The 25,613-nt window shown below is 50.2% G+C and overlaps 1 protein-coding gene across 1 annotated transcript in view; it reads left to right on the top strand.

The window, feature by feature from the left end:
- TPRG1 (tumor protein p63 regulated 1) overlaps positions 1-25,320 on the top strand; it is a 62,390-nt gene extending 37,070 nt beyond the window's left edge. Inside the window, exons 5-6 of the mRNA XM_063131411.1 lie at positions 14,047-14,200; positions 25,115-25,320. Coding sequence (XP_062987481.1) covers positions 14,047-14,200; positions 25,115-25,309 — 349 coding nt within the window. The 3' untranslated portion in view covers positions 25,310-25,320. The remainder of the gene's footprint in view (positions 1-14,046; positions 14,201-25,114) is intronic.
- The last annotated feature ends 293 nt before the right edge of the window (positions 25,321-25,613 follow it).

The following is a 25,613-nucleotide window of genomic DNA, read 5'->3' as shown; positions in this document are numbered from 1 at the left end:
GCAGGGGTGGTGGGTGACGAAGGAGCCGGAGTTCGTGGGAAGGGGGAGAGGGCAGCATTTGATGATGATCCAACTTTATGATGATCCAAGGATCTGCTCTTCTGTTAGTTGTGGCACTGGCGGGGGGGGGGGGTGTAGGTGGAGCTGGGCAGTTCTGGATTGGCTGTGCCCTTCTAAGCATGTTTGGTCTTGATTGTCAAGTCAACGTAAATCTCCAAGCGGAGGGAGCTGATGTCACATTGAAAGGGAAAACACATTTGGGAGCCAATTTTGTGGGTTGGTGCTGGATGGATGGTATCTTCATTATTATTATTATTATTATTTATTTATTTATATAGCACCATCAATGTACATGGTGCTGTACAGAGTAAAACAGTAAATAGCAAGACCCTGCCGCATAGGGTCTTCTTCTTCTTCTTCTTCTTCTTCTTCTTCTTCTTCTTCTTCTTCTTCTTCTTCTTCTTCTTCTTCTTCTTCCTGATTGCAAATTAAAAACAAGGAATAAAAAAACTCCAAACCAAGATCTCAAACGATGATCTAGTTAAATACCCTCCATGCTGTTCCAGGCAGCACATGAGTCACGTTGATTATTGAGGGTGTGCATTCTGTGCCTTCAGGGGATTGGTGTGTTCCTAGCAACCCAGCCCAGGCAGAAGAAATGTCAAATCCGTCCCCCCGGGACGTCTGACTACACGTCTCTTCCCTTTATACTGGGCAGGGGGCACGGGCATCCCCCCCACCTGGTGCAGGAGGTGGCCTTTTGCCTCAATGCAAATGGCCTGAGCTCTGGCCAGCTCAGCCTGGAGGGGGAAGCTGTCATCGTTGCTGCTGTGGTGTTTTAATCAGGTGGGGATCTGACAATCAGCCCTTCTAACCCTCTCCGCCCCACCCCTGCGGAAGGCCCCTCCCTCCAACCGCACAGGGCTTGCGAAAGATGCCCGGGCAGCTTTGGCAGAGTTGTTATTGGGCAACCTTTCAGCACGCTCCATGCCTCTTGCACATGGGGAAGCTCTCTGCTGCTGGGTCAGGCAGGGGGATACTGGGAGTTGCAGTCCAACATATGGAAGAAGGCAGCAGTTTGAGGAAGGCTAGACCAGCTACAAAATGGGGAGGGGCTTTCTCAACCCCAGGACCTAAAATCCCCGTTGAACTGGAGATGCTATGCGTTGTGCTTGGGAACTTCTGCATAGAGAAGTGGCTGTCTTCCGCAAAGCCCTCTTCAAGTCTTGCTGTATTTGAAACTATTTATTTATTTATTTATTACATTTTTATACCGCCCAATAGCTGAAGCTCTCTGGGCGGTTCACAAAAATTAAAACCATAATAAAACAACCAACAACCTTCCCTCCCCCCCACCTTCAAAAATGTGCACTTTTCCTGTTGGGTGGGGGAGAAAGAAAAGATGCTCATCTCTGGTAGGGAAAACAAGGTGAGATGAGCAATGAATCATAGAATCATAGAATAGCAGAGTTGGAAGGGGCCTACAAGGCCATCGAGTCCAACCCCCTGCTCAATGCAGGAAGCCACCCTAAAGCATCCCTGACAGATGGTTGTCCAGCTGCCTCTTGAAGGCCTCTAGTGTGGTAGAAGAGCCCACAACCCCTTTCCAAGTCCAATTGGAAAGAAACAGAAGGGAATGAGGGCAACAGTAAACCCATGCAACAATAGGGCAACAGAATGGGGGAGATTTGCTAAGATTGCTAATGAGTGCCTTATTTGAACAATCCTGGTCTTGTACAATGGCCAGATAGCAAATACACACAAACACAGAGAGACATCAGCCACAGAACGATTCTTCATGGTCTTAGAACTCTAGAATTCCCTCCCCAATAATCTAGCAAAGCCATGTTAATCATAGCTGTTGATATTCATTTGTTTGTTTGTTTATCGTTGCATGTTAGAATAGCCTCCTAAAGTATCTTGGAGTCATAGGAATATACATATGCTAAGCACAAGATACTCAGCAACCGCTGCCCCCCCCCCCACCGCGCTCCCCCAGCCTGAAATGCTTTCCCTAAGTGATTTATCTCCTGAAATCATGTGAGTAATTAAGAGACAAAGGAGAGACTCGAAAATCCTGACGGGATTATCACGAGCACCAGCAGGGCATTGTCTGCAGTGCTGCCTTTAGGGTTGACAACAGCATCAGTAGCAACAGAGCCCATGGCAGCAATTATGCTCATGGCTCCTCATTAGGAGAGGGAACATCAAACTTGGAGAGTTACCTAGACACAGGCCACAGCTAGACCTAAGGTTTATCCTGGGATCATCCAGGGTTCGCCCCTGCCTGAGCACTGGATCCCCTGTGTGTCACCTAGATGGACAGGTTTGACCCCTGGAAGATCCAGGGATAAACCTTAGGTCTAGCTATGGCCACAGTCAGGCCCAAGCTAGTTGTCGGTTTCCCCATAACTATGTTGAGGATGCACAAATGAAAGGATTTATTTATTTATTTATTTATTTATTTATTACATTTTTATACCGCCCAATAGCCGAAGCTATTGGGATGCAGGGAACGCTTATCAAATTTGCAGATGACACCAAATTGGGTGGGATAGCTAATACCCTAGTAGACAGAAACAAACTTCAAAGGGATCTTGATAGGCTGGAGTGCTGGGCTGAAAACAACAGGATGAAATTTAATAGGGATAAATGCCAAGTTCTACATTTAGGAAATAGAAACCAAAAGCACAGTTACAAGATGGGGGATACTTGGCACAGCAATACTACAAACAAGAAGGATCTTGGAATTGTCGCAAGCTGAATATGAGGCAACAGTGCAATATGGCTGCAAGAAAGGCAAATGCTATTTTGGGCTGCATTAATAGAAGTATAGCTTCCAAATCGCGTGAGGTACTGGTTCCTCTCTATTCGGCCCTGGTTAGGCCTCATCTAGAGTATTGTGTCCAGTTCTGGGTTCCACACTTCAAGAAGGATGCAGACAAGCTGGAGCGTGTTCAGAGGAGGGCAACCAGGATGATCAGGGGTCTGGAAACAAAGCCCTAGGAAAAGAGACTGAAAGAACTGGGCATGTTTAGCCTGGAGAAGAGAAGATGGAGGGGAGACATGATAGCACTCTTCAAATACTTAAAAGGTTGTCACACAGAGGAGGGCCGGGATCTCTTCTCAATCATCCCAGAGTGCAGGACACAGGATAACGGGCTCAAGTTGCAGGAAGCCAGATTCCAGCTGGACATCAGGAAAAACTTCCTGACTGTTGGAGCAGTACAACAATGGAATCAGTTACCTAGGGAGGTGGTGGGCTGTGCCACACTGGGGGCCTTCAAGGGGCAGCTGGACAACCATCTGTCAGGGATGCTTTAGGGTGGATTCCTGCATTGAGCAGGGGGTTGGACTCGATGGCCTCGTAGGCCCCTTCCAACTCTGCTATTCTATGATTCTATGAGATACTTGTTCCCTACCTAAAAAGAAATGGGGATTTCTAGAGAAGAGATCTGGGGAGCTGGGATAACAACCCGCTTCCAACTATGCCTTTGTAGACCATGTTTTAGCCCATTGGGCTCCTGTGGATGGCTAAGACCAATGTTTCTAGTTGTTGGCATGTATGAATATGGAGAATGGAGAGCGTATCCTCGGATTATCGACCCAACACTTAGATGGAGGCGGAGTCAGTTCCAGTAGTAGGAGGGGAGGGAGGTTGTGGAGGGGAAGTTAGGCCTGCCCAGGATACGTGGGGCTTGTGAGTCCCCCGGGCTTCATTAATTCTAGCTTTGTCTCTCTCTCTCTCTGAGGGAGGAAAATACACTCTTCAAAAGCATGAATAACATCTCACTAAGTCGCTAGTAAAGCTCTCTCTTCATTTCCCACTTTGATTTTGTGATGGTACTTATGTTGCCTTGTAAACTGGGCCACTAAGCACTGTAATTATCATTTTTTCTGGCTGCGTCGCTTGGCGGGTGGAACCTCTGTAGCATCTCTGAGAGTTTTATCGCCCCAGAAGGTGGAATCTCTGCATGAGAAAAGGGGGGTGGGGGTGGGGGTGGGGTGGGAGAGAAGCAAGCAAAATTTAAGAAATAGCACTTATTAACCAAAAGAGACTCAAGTCAAAACCATGAAAACTGTAATTGCGGCATTTAGTGCTGATCCCAATTCTGTGGATTTCACTTTTTGGATTCTGGGATTAGAATCCCTATTAAAATGTAATATGTCCATGGATGATTACACTCCCAAGTAGCTTGTTGTTGCTTTTCCATACGCAGTGCGCACGTGGAAATCCTGATTGTGGAGCTTCTGGGACATAGAGAAGCATATTTCAGGTTCCCCAGTATTCTACAACAGCAACATGGCTGAGCTCCTTTGCCAGTTTTGCCAGCAGCTCTTGCCTTGACGCAGGCGGTGCAGGGCGGAGCGTGGTCCTACGAGTTTGGCCATTTTGTTTTCCAAGTGCAGAACCAAGAACAAACAGTTAACCTTGTTGAGCCCAATGCTTTGGGGAAGGTTTTGGTTGGGAGCCAGGTGACTCCCTGGAACGTATAAAGGCAGCACCTGCTTTTGGGTTTTGGAACGGCTTGAGGCCATGGAGAGAAGGGTAAACATGCTCAGAAAAGAAGGGGGAAAGCACACCTCTTTTTGCCTGAGTCGGTGCCAGCGTCTAAGGGGACTGGCTTGCCATTATGGAAAAAGCGCCACCTGATGTCATTCGATCAGCAAAACCCACCAGTACTCCTTTGCCCACCAAGGTGCCAACTTTCCCCTTCCTTTGTGTCACCAGTACATAAACAAGTGTGGAGAGCAGAGGTCTGTCTTGCGGGGACAGCCCTTTGTGTTTTTGTGTTTTTCTCTGACAAAAAGGGGCTGGGGCTTTCCGTTCCTCTGTCTTTTCAAAGGCCTGCCCTGTGTCAATTTCTACTCTGCCTCCCTGTTTGCTCTCCTTTTCTCTTTGGTGTACTTACACGCCCAGCCTCCTGAGCAAGAACAAGTGTCTGTGTTTCCTTGTAAATCTTGGCGTGCCGCCTCGGGCTACGTTTTTAATTCGCTCTCTGAGGTTTGAGAGGAGGAGGAGGAGGAGGAGGAGAGACTCAAGTAGACAAAGAGGATGGAAGCCATGGTTGGCCTTCCTTCGTCAGCGGGACTGCTTCCTTGGGCCTCCGGTAGCTTCCTTGGGCCTCTGGTAGCTCTAGGCTGGGAATAAATGTTTGCAGCAATATTATGCAGAACATGGAGATTCGTCAACTTGACAGTCTTTTAGCATTTAAAAAAGCAATAAAGACTGGTCTATTCCGGCAGGCCTATCCAGTGGGATTTTAGGATGTTTTTAGGATGTTTTAAGGATGTTTGAATCATGTATACTATGTTTTTGATCAGCTTTTTATGTGTTTTATATTCACTGTTGTTCCCCGCTTTGATCCAAGTGGAGAGGCGGGTAAGAAATAAATTATTATTATTATTATTATTATTATTATTATTATTATTATTATTAGGGATGACTCACGAAGGAAGGATCTCTGGCGAGAGAGAGAAAGCAGAGAAAGAAATGTGTCCTTGGTAACCCTGTTTCTCTGATGTGTCTATTCCACTTTAATTTCCAGTTGCATGAGTTCTCTTCTGTGGGGCATTATTACTCTCCGTGGCATCTGTTCATGCCTCTGTTGTGGTGTCAACGTCAAAGGTCTTGAGTTCAGGTCCTGAGAGGACAGAGCTTAGTGGCTGATCCCATGCAATGCCCTAACTGCTGAGCCAGGCCATTGGTCTATCTAGCCCAGTAGGGTCCATACTGACCAGGGGAAAATCTACAGAGACTTCGGGACACCTGGAGTGCGCCTGCAGTGCGCCCCGAAATCGATGATGTAGACAGTACCTTAAGCGTTCCAAGAAGAGGCGGCGGAGGAGGAGGAGGAGGCGGCCCCGCATCGCCCCTCGCGGGGACGGGGTGAAGAGTTGCCGGGCCCGGCGGCTTTGCCGGGGAATCAGCTGCGTCCTTGGCGCCGGCCACCTGCCCGCCGGCCTCCTGTTGCCAGCGAAAGAGCCACCCGGGCCCACCCGGGTCGGAGAGCTCGGCGGAAGAAGCCGCCGCCGGTTTCTTCCGCCGAGCTCTATGACCCGGGTGGCTCTTTCGCCAGCAACAGGAGGCCGGCGGGCAGGTGGGCGGCGCCAAGGACGCAGCCGATTCCCCGGCAAAGCCGCCGGGCCCGGCAACTCTTCACCCCGTCCCCGCGAGGGGCGATGTGGGGCCTCCTCCTCCTCCTCCTCCTCCTCCTCCTCCTCCTCCTCCTCCTCCTCCTCTTTTTGGAACGCTTAAGGTACTGTCTACATCATTGATTTCGGGGCACACTGCAAGCGCACTCCAGGCGCCCCGAAGACTCTGTGTAGATTTGCCCCAGCTGTGTGACTCCCAAGAAAGCAGCCAGAGCGCTTTCCAGTCCTGCGGCCTGAAGAGATGAGGAAGTGAACTTGGGTGGATTTAGGTGGGGAGGGGAGGCGGTAGACTTTAAGGCCCTAAGAACGCAAGAAGAGCCCAGCTGGGTCAGACCAGGGCCTTTCCTAGATGAGGGGTTAGCCCGGTGCGAGGCCCGGGCTCGTCCCTGTGTGTCCAGATGACGCACAGGGGATCCCAGGCTCAGGCAGGGGTCAAACCTCCCTGGCCTCGGGGTAACCTGCACCGTTTGTGGCCCGGTATTTCCCACAGTCTTGGGCTGAGACCGCAGGCGTGTAGACCGGTCTGCCGATTTTCCTGGCTACTGCAATTACTCGCGAGTAGCCGGGAAAAGTGGTGGATGGCGTGCAGCGCTCCACAGTAGTGCTGCAGCCATCAGGACGGGGGGGAGATTGGGGGGGGGGAATCGGAGCCATGGGGGATGGGGGGGAATCAGAGATCATGAGGGGGGAACTGGAGATTGCAGGGGGGCGGAGTCATGGCCAGGGTGGGGAAATCGGGGGCGGGGAACCCTGTGCCACGACACAGGCTCTGAACACCAAGCCCGGCCGCAGCTACTCCCTGCTCAAGCCAAGCACCACCGCTTGATACGCCTGAGGCAAGGGGCAAAACCCACCTTCCTCCAAACTATGTGGAGAAAGGGGTTTAAATGGAGAAGGATTTTAATATATATAAAATAAAACACTGTGAGTTATAGCTGCTGAGGTGAATGGTTGTCAGAGTGGGTGTTAAATAAGTAAACTTCAGATGATAAATGCCAAACAGACACGTGGGATTTTTGTGGTAGTTTAAAAACAAAACAATCAAAATTTATTTTCAAAAGTACACAAGCTTTGTTTCAAATAAACCATTTAAAAACCTTTTTGAAACCTGTCATACAATCCTTCCACTCATTCACATACGCGCTTTCCTTTTTCTCATACAATCACTCTTGAACGTTCTTTATTATCAGTATTGATTAATATACTTCCGCTATGTGCACACCACACCCTAAAGACACCACTCTCTACACTGACCCTCAAATTTCCCAGAACTTAAGTACTCTAAACACAGGGAGCACTAAAGACTCTAAGACAGCCTTCCTCAACCTGGGGCACTCCAGATGTGTTGGACTACAACTCCCAGAATTCCCCAGCCAGCCTGGGGCATTCTGGGAGTTGTAGTCCAACACATCTGGAGTGCCCCAGGTTGAGGAAGGCTGCTCTAAGAGGACCTAAAAAGTCCCCCTCAATCCCCTCCGTCCTTCCCTTATATATGACTCCTCCCCCTCCCAAGACATTCTAACTCCGCCCACTCAGGCCAACATTCTAAAACCCACAGACTTACAAACCGCAGACACACATTTGGGAACTGACTTGTGGGGTGTAACGTCACACCCTGTTTTTAATTTTTAAAAAACGTACCTTTGCCGCTGGTGCACTCCTGTGCACCCAGCCCTTTAAGGCTCGAACAAAATGGAAGACGGGACGGGGCTTTCCTTTACCCCGTCGCATCTAATGTGTGGAAAGGAGTGACAGCCCGCGCTACTTCTAGCCCCTCCTCACCACCAGATTTTAGGGTAGGTCTAGCAAAGCCCCAGGAGTCCATCTAGTCCTGCATTTTGTTCACACAGCGACCGAGCAGCTGCCCCTGGGCAACCCACAAGCAACAACGTCTTTCCATATTATTATTATTATTTATTTATTTATTTATTTATTTATTTATTTATTTATTTATATAGCACCATCAATGTACATGGTGCTGTACAGAGTAAAACAATAAATAGCAAGACCCTGCCGCATAGGCTTACGTTCTAATAAAATCATAATAAAACAATAAGGAGGGGAAGAGAATGCACCAAACAGGCAGTATAAAAGTCAGAACAAAATCAAGTTTTAAAAGCTTTAGGAAAAAGAAAAGTTTTTAGCTGAGCTTTAAAAGCTGCGATTGAACTTGTAGTTCTCAAATGTTCTGGAAGAGCGTTCCAGGCGTAAGGCATATCCGAAGCTTGTGCTCCACCACTGAACTGTGATTCATGTAGAAAGATCCTTGGGCCTAATCTACACCAAGCAGGATATAGCACTATGAAAGTGGTATGAAAACAGTATATAAAAGACAGGAGCCACACCAAGCGGGATATATCGGTATGAAAGCGGTATATGGGTACGTGTCAATGGGCCCCAACGGTTGTCAGTGCACTTCAATACTGCTACCAAGCAGTCGTGTGGCTCCTGCCTTTGATATACCACTTTCATACTGCTTTCATAGTGCTATATCCGGCCTGGTGTAGACGAGGCCTTTTTCTGCCACAGATACCATGCATGAGGCACATGACTCCAGTCTTAAAAGGCCTACATTGGTTGCCTTTTCACTTCTAGGCCCAGTTCAAGGTACCTTTAGCAAGAGTGTTGAACCTCAGGCCCGTGGGCCAAATCCAGCATGCAGGTCTTTTAAGGCCCTCTCTACACCTAAGGGTGTAGCAGGAGGGAGGATCACAGTTTTACTTGCTTCACCGATCTTCCCTGGGCATCCAAACAGAAGCACGACATCCTGGAAGGGAAGAGGGACATCACACCCATTCACACCCGCCATTTAAAAAAAAAGAGAGAGAGAGAGAGAGAGAGAGAGGAGCCGGGAGCACAATTGCGCTCCTTCAAAACACGAGTAAAAAAAACTAAAAATCAAGAAAACCCCCAACCCTACTCCCCCTCTTCGATGTCCCTGGACAATCCCGGCCCGGCTCCTTCCCTTTGCCGACTCCTGCTACACGCGGGGAGGAGGGAAGAAGCCAGGACAGGTGCTCAAACCATCCTCGGTCCTCGGTATCGTCCTGGGACTGTGGGTAAAATTGGGATCACCAAGGTCTCGGTTATCCTGGGGAAATGGAAGGGTCATCCCTGCCTGCCCCCTGTGCGTCATTTGAACGCACAGGGACGACCCCAGGGAATATCCACGGTCTAGAAAGGGCCTAATATTTCTTCATCCCTGTTGTACCCCAACCTGGTGTCCTCTAGATGTGATGGAAAACAGTTCCCATTATTTGGGAGGGATGGGGGTTATAGTCCAACATACCTAGAGAGCACCGACTTGGGATAAACTGCAGATCATACCAAAGGAGTGTGGCTTGAGTCTTGGGGCATGTCTACACCAGAGGAGGGAAGGGGGAGGACCTCTTGATATGCTAATCACAAGATCCTCCCCCTCTGTCCACATGGGCCGCGCAACGTCCCATGTGGACGGGCATCACACCCATCACGATGGCCATTTTTAAAACAAACGCGCGCCCTCGCCCTCCAGGGAGAATTACAAGGTGAAAACAACAACCCCCAAACCCCGCTCCCGCTTCCCTCCCCACCTCCAATGGGCACGGAGCGCCTGAAGTGCTCTGTGCCGGGTTCCCAGCTCCTCACGTTTACTCATGAGGAGCCGGGACGAAACCGGGACGGCTGCCCACACCTCCCGTGGTCTCGGGACGATCCCGAGACAGCGGGGAAAATCGGGCTAAAAGCCATCCCGGTTATCCCGGGGAAATGGAGGGATCATCCCTTCCTGACCCTGGGATCCCCTGTGCGTCATGTGGATGCACAGGGATGATCCCGGAGCGATCCTTGGGATAAGGCATGGTGTAGACATGTCCCTGAAATGCTCCATATTGGTAGCTAGCAAGAATGCCGGAGACGCTCTCTCATTCTCCCTTTCTCTCTGTCTCCCCTCCCCGTTTTGTTTTTCATCTCTCTCTAGAGCCAGGTGCTTTCTGAACAGAAAAGCCGGCCCTTGAACATTCTTTGTCCCTGCAATGCCTTTGCTTTCCCTGTTTTAGAAGTTGGGACCCTGCCACGGGGGAGTCGTGTGTTTATGTGATCACTGCAGGGAGGGAGAAGTAGGGATTTATTTAATTTTCACAGACAATACCAACTCAAGCCAGAGTTTTGGCACCCAGAGCAGAAGTGTTTAGGAGGCTTTCAGTAATTATATTTGAAAAGAGAAACCTGATCTTTTTGCGTGTGTGTGTCCCAACTATACATCTAATCTGTCTCTTTTTAAAGATTAGAATGTCCTAAAGAGAAAATGTAAAAAGCAGCAGCAATTGTTTTCAAAGTGTACCTACCAATACATTTTATTTTATTTTATTAAAAATAGGCAATCTCTCCCCCCCCCCCACAATAAACACTTTAAACCAACAATTGATCCTGGTTCCTTTAAAATTGTAAGTGCTATAATGTCTTCTCAAATGCCAGTGTAACTTCTACTCGTGTGGGTTCTATGGGGCTTAAGTAGAATAAACTTGCAAAAAATAATAATAACTTGAACAAAATATGTCTTTAGTAAACATCAGTTCACAGAAATGTGCCACAAATTGTCCTTCCATGTGCAAACAAACAAGCGAAAAATACTAGGGATGTGCTCCGCTTCTAATCGGACCGGAGAAGCAGTAGCGGAGCGGGGGGCTTCGCCTGCCCTTAAGGCGGAGGCGAAGAGGATTGGGGGGCCGGCGGAGCGTGGCGAAGAGGATCGAGGTGAAGGCGGATCCTTCGCCTCGATCCGGAGCTCCGCCGGAAAGGTAAGTGGGGTTTACCGGGCCCTGCCGCTGTCGCTGTCGCCCATGCGGCGACGGCAGCAGGGCCCGGTAACCCCCCCGCCCTCCTCTCCCTTACCTGCCTCCGTCCGCGGTCCGTCAGCGTCTCCAATTGAGCCCGTGGTTCCAGCAGGAAGTCCTGGTGGAACCACGGGCTCAATTGAAGACGGCGACGGACCACGGACGGAGGCAAGTAAGGCCCCCTTCCTCCTTATCGCATGGGCGGCGATGGCGGCAGGGCCCGGTAACCCCCCCATGGAGGGGGACCGGAGCTCCGATCCGGATCCGGAGCTCCGAGCGGAGCGGAGTGGGCACAGGCGGAGTGGGGGCGGGGCGGAGCGGGCCGATCTGAAAATGGCGGGTCTTAAAGTGAAGCGGAGTGGGGGGTCCGTGCACACCCCTAAAAAATACGTATCTCTTGCTTATAACCCAGCCTTACGTGGTTCTGTATCTCCAGGCACGGAGTATTTCAGAAGTCTCTTTTGCAGATTTTTCTTAACTTTAATTTCACAGGACAATCTCCAATCAGTAACTCAACATCGGAGTTCAAAATATTAGCCTTGCAATAATATAATTAGGACAAATATCAGGGATGCAAAAATATGATTCCTCATCCCCTTGAAATTCTACTGTACACAATTAACAGTTCAATTTACCTTATACAAGGTGATAAGAGCCCATAATTAAATAGCAATCTTCTAACATGAAGCTTTCAGCGGAACAACTGGTTCTCCTTTTTAGTTGTTTCTTTTCTAGAGCCCCACTAGAGAAGGAATCATAGAATCATAGAATAGCAGAGTTGGAAGGGGCCTACAAGGCCATCGAGCCCAACCCCCTGCTCAATGCAGGAATCCACCCTAAAGCATCCCTGACAGATGGTTGTCCAGCTGCCTCTTGAAGGCCTCTAGTGTGGGAGAGCCCACCACCTCCCTAGGCCACTGGTCCCATTGTCGTACTGCTCTAAACCATCTACTCCATAGGGGTAACACGAACAGCTCACATATCCAGTTTATCCAATTACTACTTGTGACTTCACAGCTCCTTCATCTCAAGATGGTGCCTGGCGTGGGTCCAGCTGTCAGTTTGGGGAAGATCTCTTTTTGGGCCCATTTTGAGAGTCCTACGAAATGCTTGGATGTGGGACCTTCAGGTTCTCCCAGTGTGGCCCAGTAATGTCACTGACAGCTTCATGATACGTCCAACCTTGCTGTGCACATCCTTACATGGATTGGGGTGGGTGGGTCTCCACTTAGCAGAGATGGGGCGCTCCAATTCTCCCATGTATTTGTGGTGCCTCCAAGAGAGCTGAACATCCCGGGGTCTTCCTATTGTCCCTAGCCACCATGGACATACATTACCTGGGTGGGAGCGGAGGGCTCCTACTCTATCCTGCATGGATGGTGAAGATGGTGACGATGAATGTAATTTTGCAGAGTAGCCAACTCATCTGCATTTTGTGGGAAGGGTAATAGAAGCAGGATGGATGCTTGTGAAAAAGGGGACAATGATTGGCATATGTTGCACATAAGGGCGCAATTCTATGCACATTTATATAGGGGGGGGATCCCACAACTCCCAGCATTCCTTAGCCAGCTGTAAATAGAAATATAGCATCTCTCACCATCGTGTGACCAGCAGGTGACCTATGTGCCTTGCTTGCTCAGTCTGTTGTCGAGATGCTGTGGGTGGGCAGCTTCAAAGCCCTCTAGCTCTTCCATCTGATGGCTCGTTCTCTTTAAACTGGACTTGAACTGGACAGCCCTTTATTTTATTTATGTATTTATTTATTTATTTATTTATTTTATAATATTTATATACCACTCCCCACTCAAAATTTCGGAGCGGTGTACAAGATGAAATAAAATTGAAAGCAGAGTAAAACACCTTAAAATAGATTTTAAAAGAAGCAAAATAAAAAGTGAACCGTGGGTGGTCATTCAGGAAAGTCTTCCTGGAACAATGAGGTTTTCAGGAGGCGCCAAAAGGAATACAAAGTTGGCGCCTGCCTGACCTCCAGAGGCAGGGAATTCCACAGGAGGGGGGCCACCACGCTGAAGGCTCTTCCTCTGGTGGATTCCAATCGGAGGATGGGTCTATGTGGAACCACCAGGAGCAGGCCCTCGGATGACCTCAGTGACCGGGCAGGTTGGTAAGGGAGAAGGCGCTCTCTCAGGTATCCTGGTCCCAAGTTGTTTAGGGCTTCGTACACAAGTACAAGAACCTTAAACCTGGCCTGGTAGCGAATAGGCAGCCAGTGCAGCTCCCTCAGCAGAGAAGTTACATGCTGGAAAGGGGCAGCTCCAGACAACAGCCGAGCTGCAGAGGACACCATCAAAACAGAGGTTGGTCCCCTGGCTGCCCTTCAAATAGACGCCTGTCCCTCTATAAAAGAGGACACAAGGCCACCCTTACTCTGCTCCCTCCTGCAACTCCTCTTTACTGGTGCAGCTCTGAAGTAGAGCAGTGAGTGAAGGCGTCTTGCACAGAACCTCCGTCAAGAGGTGGACATGTTCCCCAATGGGCTCACAACATGACTGGCCTGGGACCCGAGGCTATCGCCTTCTGCCATCTGTGGGGCATTTCTGCCCAAATTCCATTTCCTCCTCCTCCTCCTCCTCCTCCTCCTCCTCCTCCTCCTCCTCCTCATTATTATTATTATTATTATTATTATTATTTATTACACTTATATACCGCCCCCATAGCAAGGACTCTCTGGGCGGTTTACAGAAATTCTAAAACAATTAAGATAAAAACAAGTATACAAAATTTAAAATTCTAAAACACAGAACATACACACATAAAGCATTAAAAGCTGTAAAAACTAAACATGTGGGTGATTAAGATGTGCTGCCATATGCCTGAGCAAAGAGGAAAGTCTTAACCTGGCGCCAGAAATATAGCCACGTTGGCGCCAGGCAAGCCTCATCAGGGAGATCATTCCATAGTCTGGGGGCCACCACCAAAAAGGCCCTGTCCTCATTTCATGGCTTCTCTGCAGTCCCACACCCCTTGGGTCCATGTTTCACCAGCAGAATCCCTACCTGTGGCTGGCTGCCCCCCCAAAATCTCTCACCTCTCAAAATGTTTTGCTTTCTAGGAGAGAAGGAGAAGGCCTGCGTATCTTCTGGGATGAACAGCGAGAGCCAAATTTCTTGTCACGATGGAATCCCTGGTCCACGGATGTTCCTTACACAACGTTCACAGAACATCCAGTGAAGAACATCAGCCAGCGGCTGAGCACCATCTGTCAGGTAGGCTCTAGGAGGGCAAATTAAAAAGACGATGGTCGGATGTTGGATGCTGGCAGAGTAGGAAGGTATACATAAACGTTTTTTAAAAACCCCATGGTTACCCCAAAGAAAGATATTAATTTGGTTATACCAATGGACTTTGGGCTTATCGCCTGGGTTTATTTATTTATTATTTACAACATCTGTATACCACTCCACATCTAAACAGATTCTGGAGAGGTGAACCATGAAAGATAAAATGATACAAAGATGAAAAGAATAAAACTCAATATTATAGTTATACTTTTTTAAAAAAACTAAGTGCCAAAGAGTTGGTTTCAGGAGGTGCCAAAAACTACAGTGTTGGTGCTTGCCTGACATCCAGAGGCAAAGAGTTCCATAGGAAGGGGGCCGCCACACGGAAGGCTCTTCTCCAGGTAGACTCCAGTCAGACCATGCGCCCTCTGATGATGGCTTCAGTGACCGGGCAGATTGGTAAAGGAGAAGGCAGACTGGTCCCAAGTTGTTTCGTGCTTTGTACACTGGTACCAAAACCTTAAACATGACCCAGTAGTGAATAGGCAGCCAGTGCAGTTCCTTTAGCAAAGGAGTTGCGTGCTGAAAAGGGGCAGTTCCCGATAACCGCTGAGCTGCTGCATTTTGCACTAGCTCCAGCTTCTGGTAATCCAGTTTTGAGATTACTGGTGCCTGTACCACTGTGCCCAAAATATCCCTATCCAGGAGAGGTGACAGTGATGGATCTAAGAGTACCCCCAGACTATGAACCTGATCTTTCAGAGGGAGTGAAACCTCAAGCAATGCAAATTTTTGTGCAAATACAGCACGCACACACGCATACACAAAGCAAAAAATTCCCAAGTCAGGCATGTCATGGAACTCCAGTGAGTGCAAAAGGGGCCAGATTTCCTGGTAACAGACATCTCTCATCTTCGATCTTCCTTAATGAAACGCAAATATTTAGATATTTGCGTGTCTCTGTGTGTGTGTGTTTTCTGTGTATGCTTATATGTAAATGAGTTTTCATACTATGTATAATATATTTTTTCATGGTTTTTAATCTTTACAACTGCCCAGAGAGCTTCTGTTTTTGGAATGAATGAATGAATGAATGAATGAATGAATGAATAAAGGACCCCTTCAAATAGAGGACTGTCTTCTGTAAAAGCAGACACATGGCCATCCTTTTGGCCTGTAGTTAAATCCAGGGCAGAGAAGACACAGGCCCTTTATACACCTCCTGGCCTTCCAGGAGGGAGTGGGGAGGATCTCGCAATATTCTGCTCATGAGATCCTCCCCCTGGATTCACACACAACACGCAACATCCCAGGAGGAAAGAGGGATGCTGTTGCACCCACCATTTTTTTAAAAAAAGAAACGGGAGATGAGCACAATTGTGCTTCCAACAAAAACTGAACTTTTAAAAAAACCAAACACCCGACTCCGCCCCCCAACCCCCCGATGCGCACGGTGCATCTGAAGAGCTCTGTGCTCTGTGCCCATTTCCCACCTCCTCGTGTTTATTTGTGAGGAAGCAGGACGAAGCAGGGGCAAGCACCCATGCATCTCCCGTGGTCCCAGGATGGTCCCAGGAGCACAGAAAACCTGGAAAATACCCGTTTTCCATTTCCCCGGGGTTTCCCCGGGTTCATCTCTACTTGACCTCAGGATTCCCTGGGCAGCATTTGGACACACAGGGACTACCCTGGGACGACCCCGGGGGAAAACAATGGTGTAGAAAGGGGCACGCACGCACACACTCACACACACACACACACATATGACAACCCCCCCACTCCCCCCACCCCACCCCCAAAAAAATTCAAAAATGGAGAATTGTGGTGGAGATGGAGGGGCCAGCAGGATTGGTGCTCAGTATCAGGCAAGTATCATGGTGTAAAACTGAGATTATTCAATACTGATTCCTTATCCTTTAATGTAAACAGGAAGTGAGCAGTAAGTGCTTTTCCTCTCCCTGTGCAGTGAAGCATGAATTCCGCAGCTGAGGATTTCAAACCACACTTATTCAGGTCATAAACAATATTCTCTCCTCCCCAGATTATCTTCCCATCTGCCCTCCTGTTTATAAAAATGTTAGTAACTGGATCCCCTTGTGGAAAATACAATCTGAGCAAGAGAGGGTGTTGTCCGCCCGTCCGTCCCTTCATTCGTTCATCCGTTCGTTCGTCTCAAAGCCCTTTCATTGAGCTCCGGAGAACATTGGAGGGTGGGGCCCTGTTTGTATATAGTAGTGGTGGTGTGAGGTGTCTTGGTGGGGGAAGGAGAAGAGTTTCATTTGCTTTAACGGGAAGGGATGGATTTTTCGCACAAGTGATTTCCAACAAAACATCCGATTCAGAAAGAATGAAATGGCATCTGTGCTTCAAGTGATGAAGCAACTGTTAAGGATCTAGCAGAATTTAAGGGCAAGCTGGGAGGTAGATTATGGGCAGTGCTCCTTGGGAGACGAATAGATGAATCTCATTGGAGCTCCCGGCTTGTGAGATTGTCCCCAAACTTTTTATTTCCATTAACTTGAAGAGCTACTCTTTTTAATAACTCGTAAAATGCATAACAAGAGCCCTGATGCTGGATCAGACCAAGAGTCCATCTAGTCCAGCACTCGGTTCACACAGTGGCCAAGCAGCCATCGGCCAGGGACCAACAAAGCAGGACATGGTGCAACAGCACCCTCCCACCCATGTTCCCCAGCAACCAGTGCACACAGGCTGACTGCCTCAGATACTGAAGACAGCGCACAACGATCAGGACTAGTAGCCATTGAGAGCCTTCTCCTCCTCCAGGAATTGATCCAACCCCCTTTTAAAGCCATCCAAATTGGTGGCCATCACCACATCCTGTGGTAGAGAATAACATAGTTTAACTGTAACTTTCAGTGATACTCCGAGATCTCTAGCAGAGGGGATGGATTTCCCAAATTACCTGCTACCTAATCCTTCCCTCCCCCCCACCTTCAAAAATGTGCACTTTTCCTGTTGGGTGGGGGAGAAAGAAAAGATGCTCATCTCCGGAAGGGAAAACAAGGTGAGATGAGCAATGAATCATAGAATCATAGAACAGCAGAGTTGGAAGGGGCCTACAAGGCCATTGAATCCAACCCCCTGCTCAATGCAGGAATCCACCCTAAAGCATCCCTGACAGAGGGTTGTCCAGCTGTCTCTTGAAGGCCTCTTGTGTGGGAGAGCCCACAACCTCCCTAGGTAACTGGCTCCATTGTCATACCGCTCTAACAGTAGGGAAGTTTTTCCTGATGTCTAGCCAGAATCTGGCTTCCTGTAACTTGAGCCTGTTATTCCATGTCCTGCACTCTGGGAGGATCGAGAAGAGATCCTGGCCCTCCTCTGTGTGACAACCTTTTAAGTATTTGAAGAGTGCTCTCATGTCTCCCCTCCATCTTCTCTTCTCCAGGCTAAACATGCCCAGTTCTTTCAGTCTCTCTTCATAGGGCTTTGTTTCCAGACCCCTGATCATCCTGGTTGCCCTCCTCTGAACACACTCCAGCTTGTCTGCGTCCTTCTTGAATTGTGGAGCCCAGAACTGGACACAATACTCTAGATGAGGCCTAACCAGGGCCGAATAGAGAGGAGCCAGTACCTCATGTGATTTGGAAGCTATACTTCTATTAATGCTGCCCAAAATTGCATTGGCCTTTCTTGCAGCCATATCGCACTGTTGGCTCATATTCAGCTTGCGATCTACAAGAAAGCCAAGAAAGCTGAAAGCCTCGACAAGGTCTCTCATCCCTACTCAGCTTTCAGTTCAAAAGCTGCTCTGCCCACTATTTTGAAATGCTGAGCATCAACTGTCTGATTCCATTCTGGTTCATTTGGAGTCTGTCCTTTTGAACAGGCCCAGCTGGTCTCAGAGAGTTCCCTGTGCCTAACAAATCCTCCCTATACCCTTGTCTCGTCCACCAGTGGAACACGTAGCATCGACATGTGAGAGACAGGGGTTTGCGCATGGTGTGTGTGAAAAGGCTCCAGGCAGGCACACTGGAGCCATGTGCAAGCAAGCGGCTGTCTTTATCTGCATTGTCATACTGAGGCCATTGATAGACGAGGACTTAGCCCGGTGTGAGGCCCGGTCTCCCTCCTGTGCATCCAGATGACGCACAGGGGATTCCGGGGTCAGGCTGGGCTAAGTTCTCCATTGACCTGGGATAAGCGGACGCGGTTATGGCCCGGCTTTTCCGCAGCCCCAGGCTGAGGCCGGGGCTGCGGAAGGTCTAGCGACTTCCGTGGCTTTCCCCGGCTGCTCACTTACTCGCAAGTAGCCGGGAGAAGCCACGCACTGGGCACAGCACTCCGTAGGAGCGCTGTGCCCATCGGGCCAGGGGGGGATCACAGGGTGGGGGAGATGGGGCCGGGGGAAAGAGCGGACCCGGCAGGAGAGATGGGGGGGAAGAGCGGAGCCAGGGTGGGGAGATCACAGATGGGGGGCGCGGAGGGGGCATTGGACATGGCAGGTGGGTGATCGGGTGGGCATGGCGAGCAGGGACGGGCGAGTGGGCAGGGGATGGACATGGCGAGCAGGGACGGGCGAGCGAGCGGGGGGCCGGACATGGTGAGCGGGGACGGGCGAGCGAGCAGGGGCCGGACATGGTGAGCGGGGACAGACGAGCGAGCGGGGGCTGGACATGGCGAGCGGGGGGGAGGACGGATGAGCGAGCGGGCAGGGGGGCATCAGACATTGCGGGGGGGGGGGAAATCAGGGGCAGGGGGAGCGGGGAACCCTTTATTTTTTAAAAAAAACCAGACTTCCTTTTCTGTTGGGGCGCTCCTGCGCACATGGCCCTTTAAGTCCAAAAAAAAATGGAGAACGCGATGGGGCTTTCCCTTACCCCGTCGCGTGTTACGTGTAGAAAAGTGCGACGGGCCGCGCTAGCTGTAGTGCGGCATCGCCCCTACTCCCCACCAGATTATCAGGTAGGTCTAGCAAGGCCCTGAGCATCATAGGAAGCTGTCATACTGAGTCACACAATGGGTCCTCCTAGCCTAGTACTGTTGACACTGACTGTAAGCGGCTCTCCAGGGTTCCAGGTATGATTCCTTCCTAGACCTATTTAAAGATGCCAGGGATTGAACCTGAGACCATGTGCAAGCAAAGGAGGTGGTCAACCGTTGAGTTATGGCCCACGTCTCTCCATTTCTGCTCCACAGCATTCCTCCTGCCCCCCCCCATGTGCCTATTCCCTAATTTTTGTCACCGTGGGCATGTCTACACCAGCCCTATATCCCGGGATCATCTCAGGATCGTTCCTGTGTATCCAAATGCCACACAGGGGATCCCAGGTGGAGGCAGGGATGATCCCTCCATTTTCCTGGGATAACCCTTAGGTGCAGAAAGGGCTGATATGCCCTGTATCCCTGATGGAGGCTGTGCAGCGGTGCTGCGTTGTTAATACAATGCAGCCCCCAACTCATAGCCGCCACAGGCTTTCCCCCTGAAACTGCGCACTTTAAAAGTTGCCAACTTACTGTGGCTTTTTCCCTTTGCTCCGAGGTCATCACCTTCTCTCCTCCATCCGTCAGTGGTGACCTTGCTTCAGTTTCAAGCTGGGGCTGTTCCCGGGGATGGATCAAGGTCCAGGGCAGGTCACTGGAAACACAGGAAGGCAGGGAGTGGGCTTGATGAGCCAAATGGCCATGCTGTGCTGCGGGTTAGCTGAAAAGCCCTTGCTCCCTCCTGCCCTCGAGATCTGGCATTCTGGCCCACCGGCTGCAATGTTGCAGGCTTTAGAGGGAACGAGCAGCCAGAGCGGCATCGCGTAGACACCTCCATGACTGTTTCCTAGCCACACCCACCCTGGGCTGTGTCTCTCCCCGCCGCTAGCATGCGCTCACCATCCTGCTTGCCTATAGCTTACTCGGCCCTTGGGGTGGGAAAGGTGCCCCACTCCTTCGGTCATGGCAGCCTTCCCCAGTTCCAGGCAGGATCCGGCGCGGCTCGGAGTTTTACCCATTAACGAGGCCTTGAAATGACAACTCGGTGGGTGGCTTTGGCTCATGCCCAGGCTGTGACTCATAACTGCCTGTGGTCAAGAGTAGAACAACCACCGGATTTCCACCTAAAGCGAAACTTCAAGGTGAATTTGGAGGCTCATTTCAAAGAAAGTAAACTGGATTCTGATCAGTGAGATCTGAGGTGTCTGCACAGGACAAGTGGCGAGGCCCTTGGTTCAGAACTCACTACTCCAAAGGAGATCTGTCTCTGGGCCTTGCTAAACCTACCTTTGAATCCAGCCTTCAGGCGCGGTGCTACAATTAGCACGGGCCGTCACGCCTATCCAGACGTCAGACGCGACGGGGAAAGGAAAGCCCTGTCGTGTCCTCCATTTTTTAAAAACAGTTAAAGGGGCCATGTGCATAGGGGCGCACCAACAAAAAGGTAAGTTTTTTTAAAAAATAAAGGGTTCCCCACTCCCCCTTGCCCCCGATTCCCCCCACAATGTCTGATGCTCCCCCACTTACCCCCCGCTCGCTTGCTCTCCCCCTCAGCTCGCCCGTCCGCTCGCCGCCCCTGCTCGCCATGCCCGATGCCCCCTCCACCACCACCTCGGCCATGATCTCCCCACCCTGGCTCCGCTCTTCCCCCCATCTCTCCTGCCGGGTCCGCTCTTTCCCCCCTGGCCCCCATCACTTCCCCCACCCCACGATTTGCTCACCCCCGGCCCGATGGGCACAGCGCTCGGCTTCTCCCGGCTACTTGTGAGTAAACAAGCAGCCGGGAAAAGCTGCGGAACCAGCTAGACCATCCCGGGGCTGCAGAAAAATTGGGCCACAAGTGGATCCGGTTATCCCGGTTCAAGGGAGGGTTTACCCCGGCCTGACCCCGGGATCCCCTGTGCGTCATCTGCATGCACAGCAGAGAGCCCGGGCCTCGCACCAGGCTAAACCCTCGTCTAGGAAGGCCCTCTGTCCTTCCTTTCTGTGATTTAGAAAGTATCTGAAGGCGCATGTGTGTGTGTGTGTGTGTGTGTGTGTGTGTGTGTGTGTGTGTTTCAAAAGTGTCCTCCAAGTTCTTTAAGAGATCCATTCTATGCTGGGGGCTTGTCTATACACCTTGTTTACCCCAATCTAAATGCGTATATTCGCATTTTAGGTTACATGACGCAGCCGTCCACTCGCTGCACTACCGGGTTTTTAACCCAATAATGCGCATCATCACATTCACAATTTACCGCGACTTTTAGATCACGTCCGAGTTTGCACCGTGTTATGGCTATGTGTCTTTGGAGGAGTTAAATTGGATTTTGACATGTGGATGGAGCTTTGAGGGTAGAACAATGTGATTGGCCGATTTCCTGATTTCGCACCCATCGGCTACCTCGTTTGTTCGCGTTGATTTTAGTTTGAAGTCTCTCTGCGGAGCTCTGCGGAGAAAGCTTCTTAAAACAAATTTATTTCTGTATTTATATATTTATTGCATTTCTGTACCGCCCAATATGCGAAGCTTTCTGGGCGGTTCACAAAAAGAAAGGGGAAAACGGGCAGCCAGACGAAGGAGGCATGTTCTGCTGCCTTGTTCCTGTCCTCTGCTGCCTTGTTCCTTCCCCTCTGCTGCCTTGTTCCTTCCCCCCCTGCTCCCAGTTTGTCTGCCCCGTCTACATATGAATCTGCAGAGCTCCGCATATACAATTTATAGCTTCGCTCCTCTCTCCTCCGTAGCTTCGTATGTGCGTAAATGCGCATGTGCGCATTTATAACTACAATACAAAAAAAATTCAATACATAAATCGCTGTTGCCGCTGCCGTGTGACGCTCTTTAGCTATATTCTAATCAATGAAAAATGAGGTTTATATTTAATGAGGATCAATCCCATTGTATAGACGAGGGGCTTAGACAGAACAGAGGCTTAAGAGAAGGAAAACATGAGAGAATAAAGACATGGAAAAGGAGGATTGGAGGATGAAGAGGACTGAGAGAAGGAAGGGTTCAGGCGCCAAGGCTCATAGGATGTAGGAGTTGGGGGAATGTGCTGAAAAGGCAGAGAGCAGGATGTGACTGGAACTGTGGGCTGTGAAGAGGCAACGTGGGGGCTGAAATTCAAAGCACTCTCTACATTCTGGAGTGCGTCTGCCTGCCTCATATCCTGGTGGCTGGCATTGCTGAGGAAAATCCCAAGTTCCATTCAGGATAATCTGTCGACACACCTGTCTCCAAAGATTTGCATCTGCCAATGATGAATCCATGACGTCTCTGTGATGACAGCATATATTAAAAGGGTGACCTACTTTCTCATTCGCGGGACGCGTTGGCCAATTTGTTCACACCTTTCCACGCGGTTTTGCATTTGTGAATGTCTGTTGCTTGTGCAGGGTCCCTCTGGCATTTATTGGCCTGACATTGCATTGTACGTGTGGCAGTGAAGCCTCTGATTCCAATAGGTCCAGCTGGTCACAGGAGGTTCATGGCCTTCTAGCTGCTCAGGGAGCAAACCTTTCAGAATGTTTGCAGTCCATCTTCTGTGAGGGAAGGGAAAGTGGCTGCTGGGATTAAAACCTCACAAAGGCTTTAGAGGCAGGAGTGGTTTTGTGAGGCAGCCTGAGGGTTAAGAAGAGGGCCCAGGAGATTGGGAAGAGGAAGGTATTGGCTCAGTATTGTCAGTGTCTCTACAGGGCGCCAGGCAGGGTTTTTCCTTACCCTTCTGCCCAGGAAGACAGCAACCAATCAGGGGTCACCATCCACCTGAATGCCTCCGCTGCAACGTCGGAGCAAGGACAGACGGCGGATGTGCCGTACTCGCGTCACAGTTAGGGGAGGGCGCATCTTCGCGGGAAAGCCCCGCGATGGGTGCGAGGTGACTGTCACAATGCCGCATCATATAACTTACGCAGCGCCACCATGCACCCAGCTTGGGGCTTTCAGTCCGTCTAGGTAGCCCCCTGGAGACGCTACTGAGGATTGAACCCGGGACCTTCTGCAGGTAGAAAAGGGGCTCTTATTCCACTGAGCTACAGCCCTTCCCTCAAGGGGTATTTATTTATTTATTGCATTTCTATACCACCCGACAGCCGAAGCTCTCTGGGCACGTCACAAATGTGAGATAGGAGCTAAGTGTCCCGCATAGATCAGAACATAAGAACATAAGAAGTAGGGATGTGCTCCGCTTCTCCTCGGACCGGAGAAGCAGGAGTGGATCGGGGGCTTCGCCTCCGCTTAAGGCGGAGGCGAAGAGGATCGGGGGAGCCACGGAGCGTTGCAGAGCGGATCGAGGTGAAGGCAGATCCTTCGCCTCAATCCGGAGCTCCGCAAAAAAGGTAAGGGGGGTTTACTTGGCCCTGCTGCTGTCGCGGCCGCCTGTGGGGGGTGACAGCGGCAGAGCCAGGTAAGGGGGCAAGGGGGAGGGGGGTCTTACCTGCATCCGTCCGCGGTGCCATGGCTGCTTCAATGGAGCCTGAGGACTGTTTGAGTTCTCGGGCTCCGTTGAAGCAGCCGCGAGTCTGCGGACAGATGGAGGTAAGGGAGAGGAGGGAGGGGGGTTTACCTGGCCCTGCCGCTGCCGCCACAGGACCAGGTAAACAATTTGCGGATCGGCCGCGAAGAGGATGGGGGGGTCCGTGCACATCCCTAATAAGAAGTGCCATGCTGGATCAGACCAAGGGTCCTTCTTTCTTTTTCTTTAAGAACTTGAACGTATAATTTCAATGCAGAATGTATCTTTGCTGTACAGTTTGATTTAAATACAAGCATCTTTAAGACTCACATGTGAAAATATCTCTAGTGTCAGGCATACAGTATTATTTGTTTAGAGGTCCCCACATTTGCAATTTCCATTTAGACTTTGTGGGGATCTTTTTCTGTGTATGTGAAGAGGCAACCTTAATAGTAGTTTATTTGTGAGCAACTTTGCTCTGTCTCCATCAAAAGACAATCCAACCTCTTCTGCCCGGTTTGTGTCTCTCTCTGTTTATCCTCGAGATCTTGGCAGCATTCCCCGGGGTCTGTCCGTCTGCCTGTGGTGTAACACAACCCTTTTGTGTTCCTGGCATTCTGAGAACGCCTCGGTGTGTTAGAAGTCACTCCCGGGACTGCTTTTAATCCCTGATCTCTGAACGGGTACATAAAGTGCTGGCATCTTTCGCATGTGTAAGAAATGGATCTCGAGAGCTTCTGGCAACTCTTGAGACCCCCAGAACTGGAATGAAAAAATCTTTAAATCCCCCCTCCCCTCCTGAGTCTCTGTGTTGTATTTCAAGTGGGGGAGGGAGTAATGTTTTTTGGGGAGGGGAAAGAAAGGGTGCTTTGGACAAGAGAAAGAGGCCAGTTCCTAGCCACCAGCAGAGAGATTACAGGGATTCGGTTACCGGTGTTATTTGCTGTGGATGGTCAAGCATGTGCTAGCTCTCCGAGACAGGTTGTTATTTTCTTTTCCTCGTCTGGTCGTGGAGCGCGTGTGACGCACAGACGGCTCCAAGCAGCTGGCTGGATTTCACCATTCCTCCCGGCGTAATTTATACCGTGGGAGGTGGGCATCCTCTAACCCTTGAGAACCAGAGGAGGGGGGGGGAAACACTCTCCCTTTTTTGGGCCTCCTGCTCCCCATTTCCCAAAGTGGTTCCCCAAGAATTCCAACCCTGCTCAGGTTCCTTGCGCTGAAGAAGCACTACGGTGTTCCGCACCGTTTTGGGAATCTCATCGGGGGGGGGGGGGTTAAGGCGCTAAAATACAGTTCGAACAGGAGGTCAGCGAGGTCCTGGTGGGTGATGGAAGTTGTAACCTAATGCATCTGGACAGCGCCAAGTTGGGAAAGGGTGACGTGCATAATAATGAATGATGCGACTTGATGCTAAAGTAATCACAAACCTGTCCTTTGCTTCGGTGTTGGTGGTGGTGGTGGCGGCGGGTGGGGGGGAAGGCTACTCTGGCTGATCGCTGCTCTTGCTCTCCTCCAGATACCCACGTTCATGGCTCAGTTGGTGCAAGCTGTTCAGAACGCCCAAAGGAAGGCTCCTGCGTCTGGCAAAACCAACGGAGTTGCGGTGGTGAACGAGCCCATCCCTATCCAGACCTACACGGGGCTGATGTCTTTCCTCGGCAACCGAAACAAGCTGGGTTATTCCCTCGCTCGGGGGAGTTTTGGCTTTTGAAGTATGGCATGATGGGGTCTTTTGGGGTGTGTGTGATTTGTTTCTCCACTCTCCCCACACACACAGACACACACAGAGCTTGAAATCTTGCTAAACAGGATGGAGGCATATTAATTCATGGCCGAGAGGCTCCCTGCACCTCCTTGAGGGCAACCAGGATGATCAGGGGTCTGGAAACAAAGCCCTATGAAGAGAGACAGAAAGAACTGGGCCTGTTTAGCCTGGAGAAGAGAAGATGGAGGGGAGACGTGATAGCATTCTTCAAATACTTGGATGGTTGTCACCCAGGCGAGGGCCAGGATCT

This window comes from Elgaria multicarinata, chromosome 8 (assembly GCF_023053635.1).
Source record: "Elgaria multicarinata webbii isolate HBS135686 ecotype San Diego chromosome 8, rElgMul1.1.pri, whole genome shotgun sequence".
NCBI lineage: Eukaryota > Metazoa > Chordata > Lepidosauria > Squamata > Anguidae > Elgaria > Elgaria multicarinata.
The sequence above is the reverse complement of the archived record's forward strand: the minus strand, read 5'-3'. Positions and strand labels throughout refer to the sequence as shown.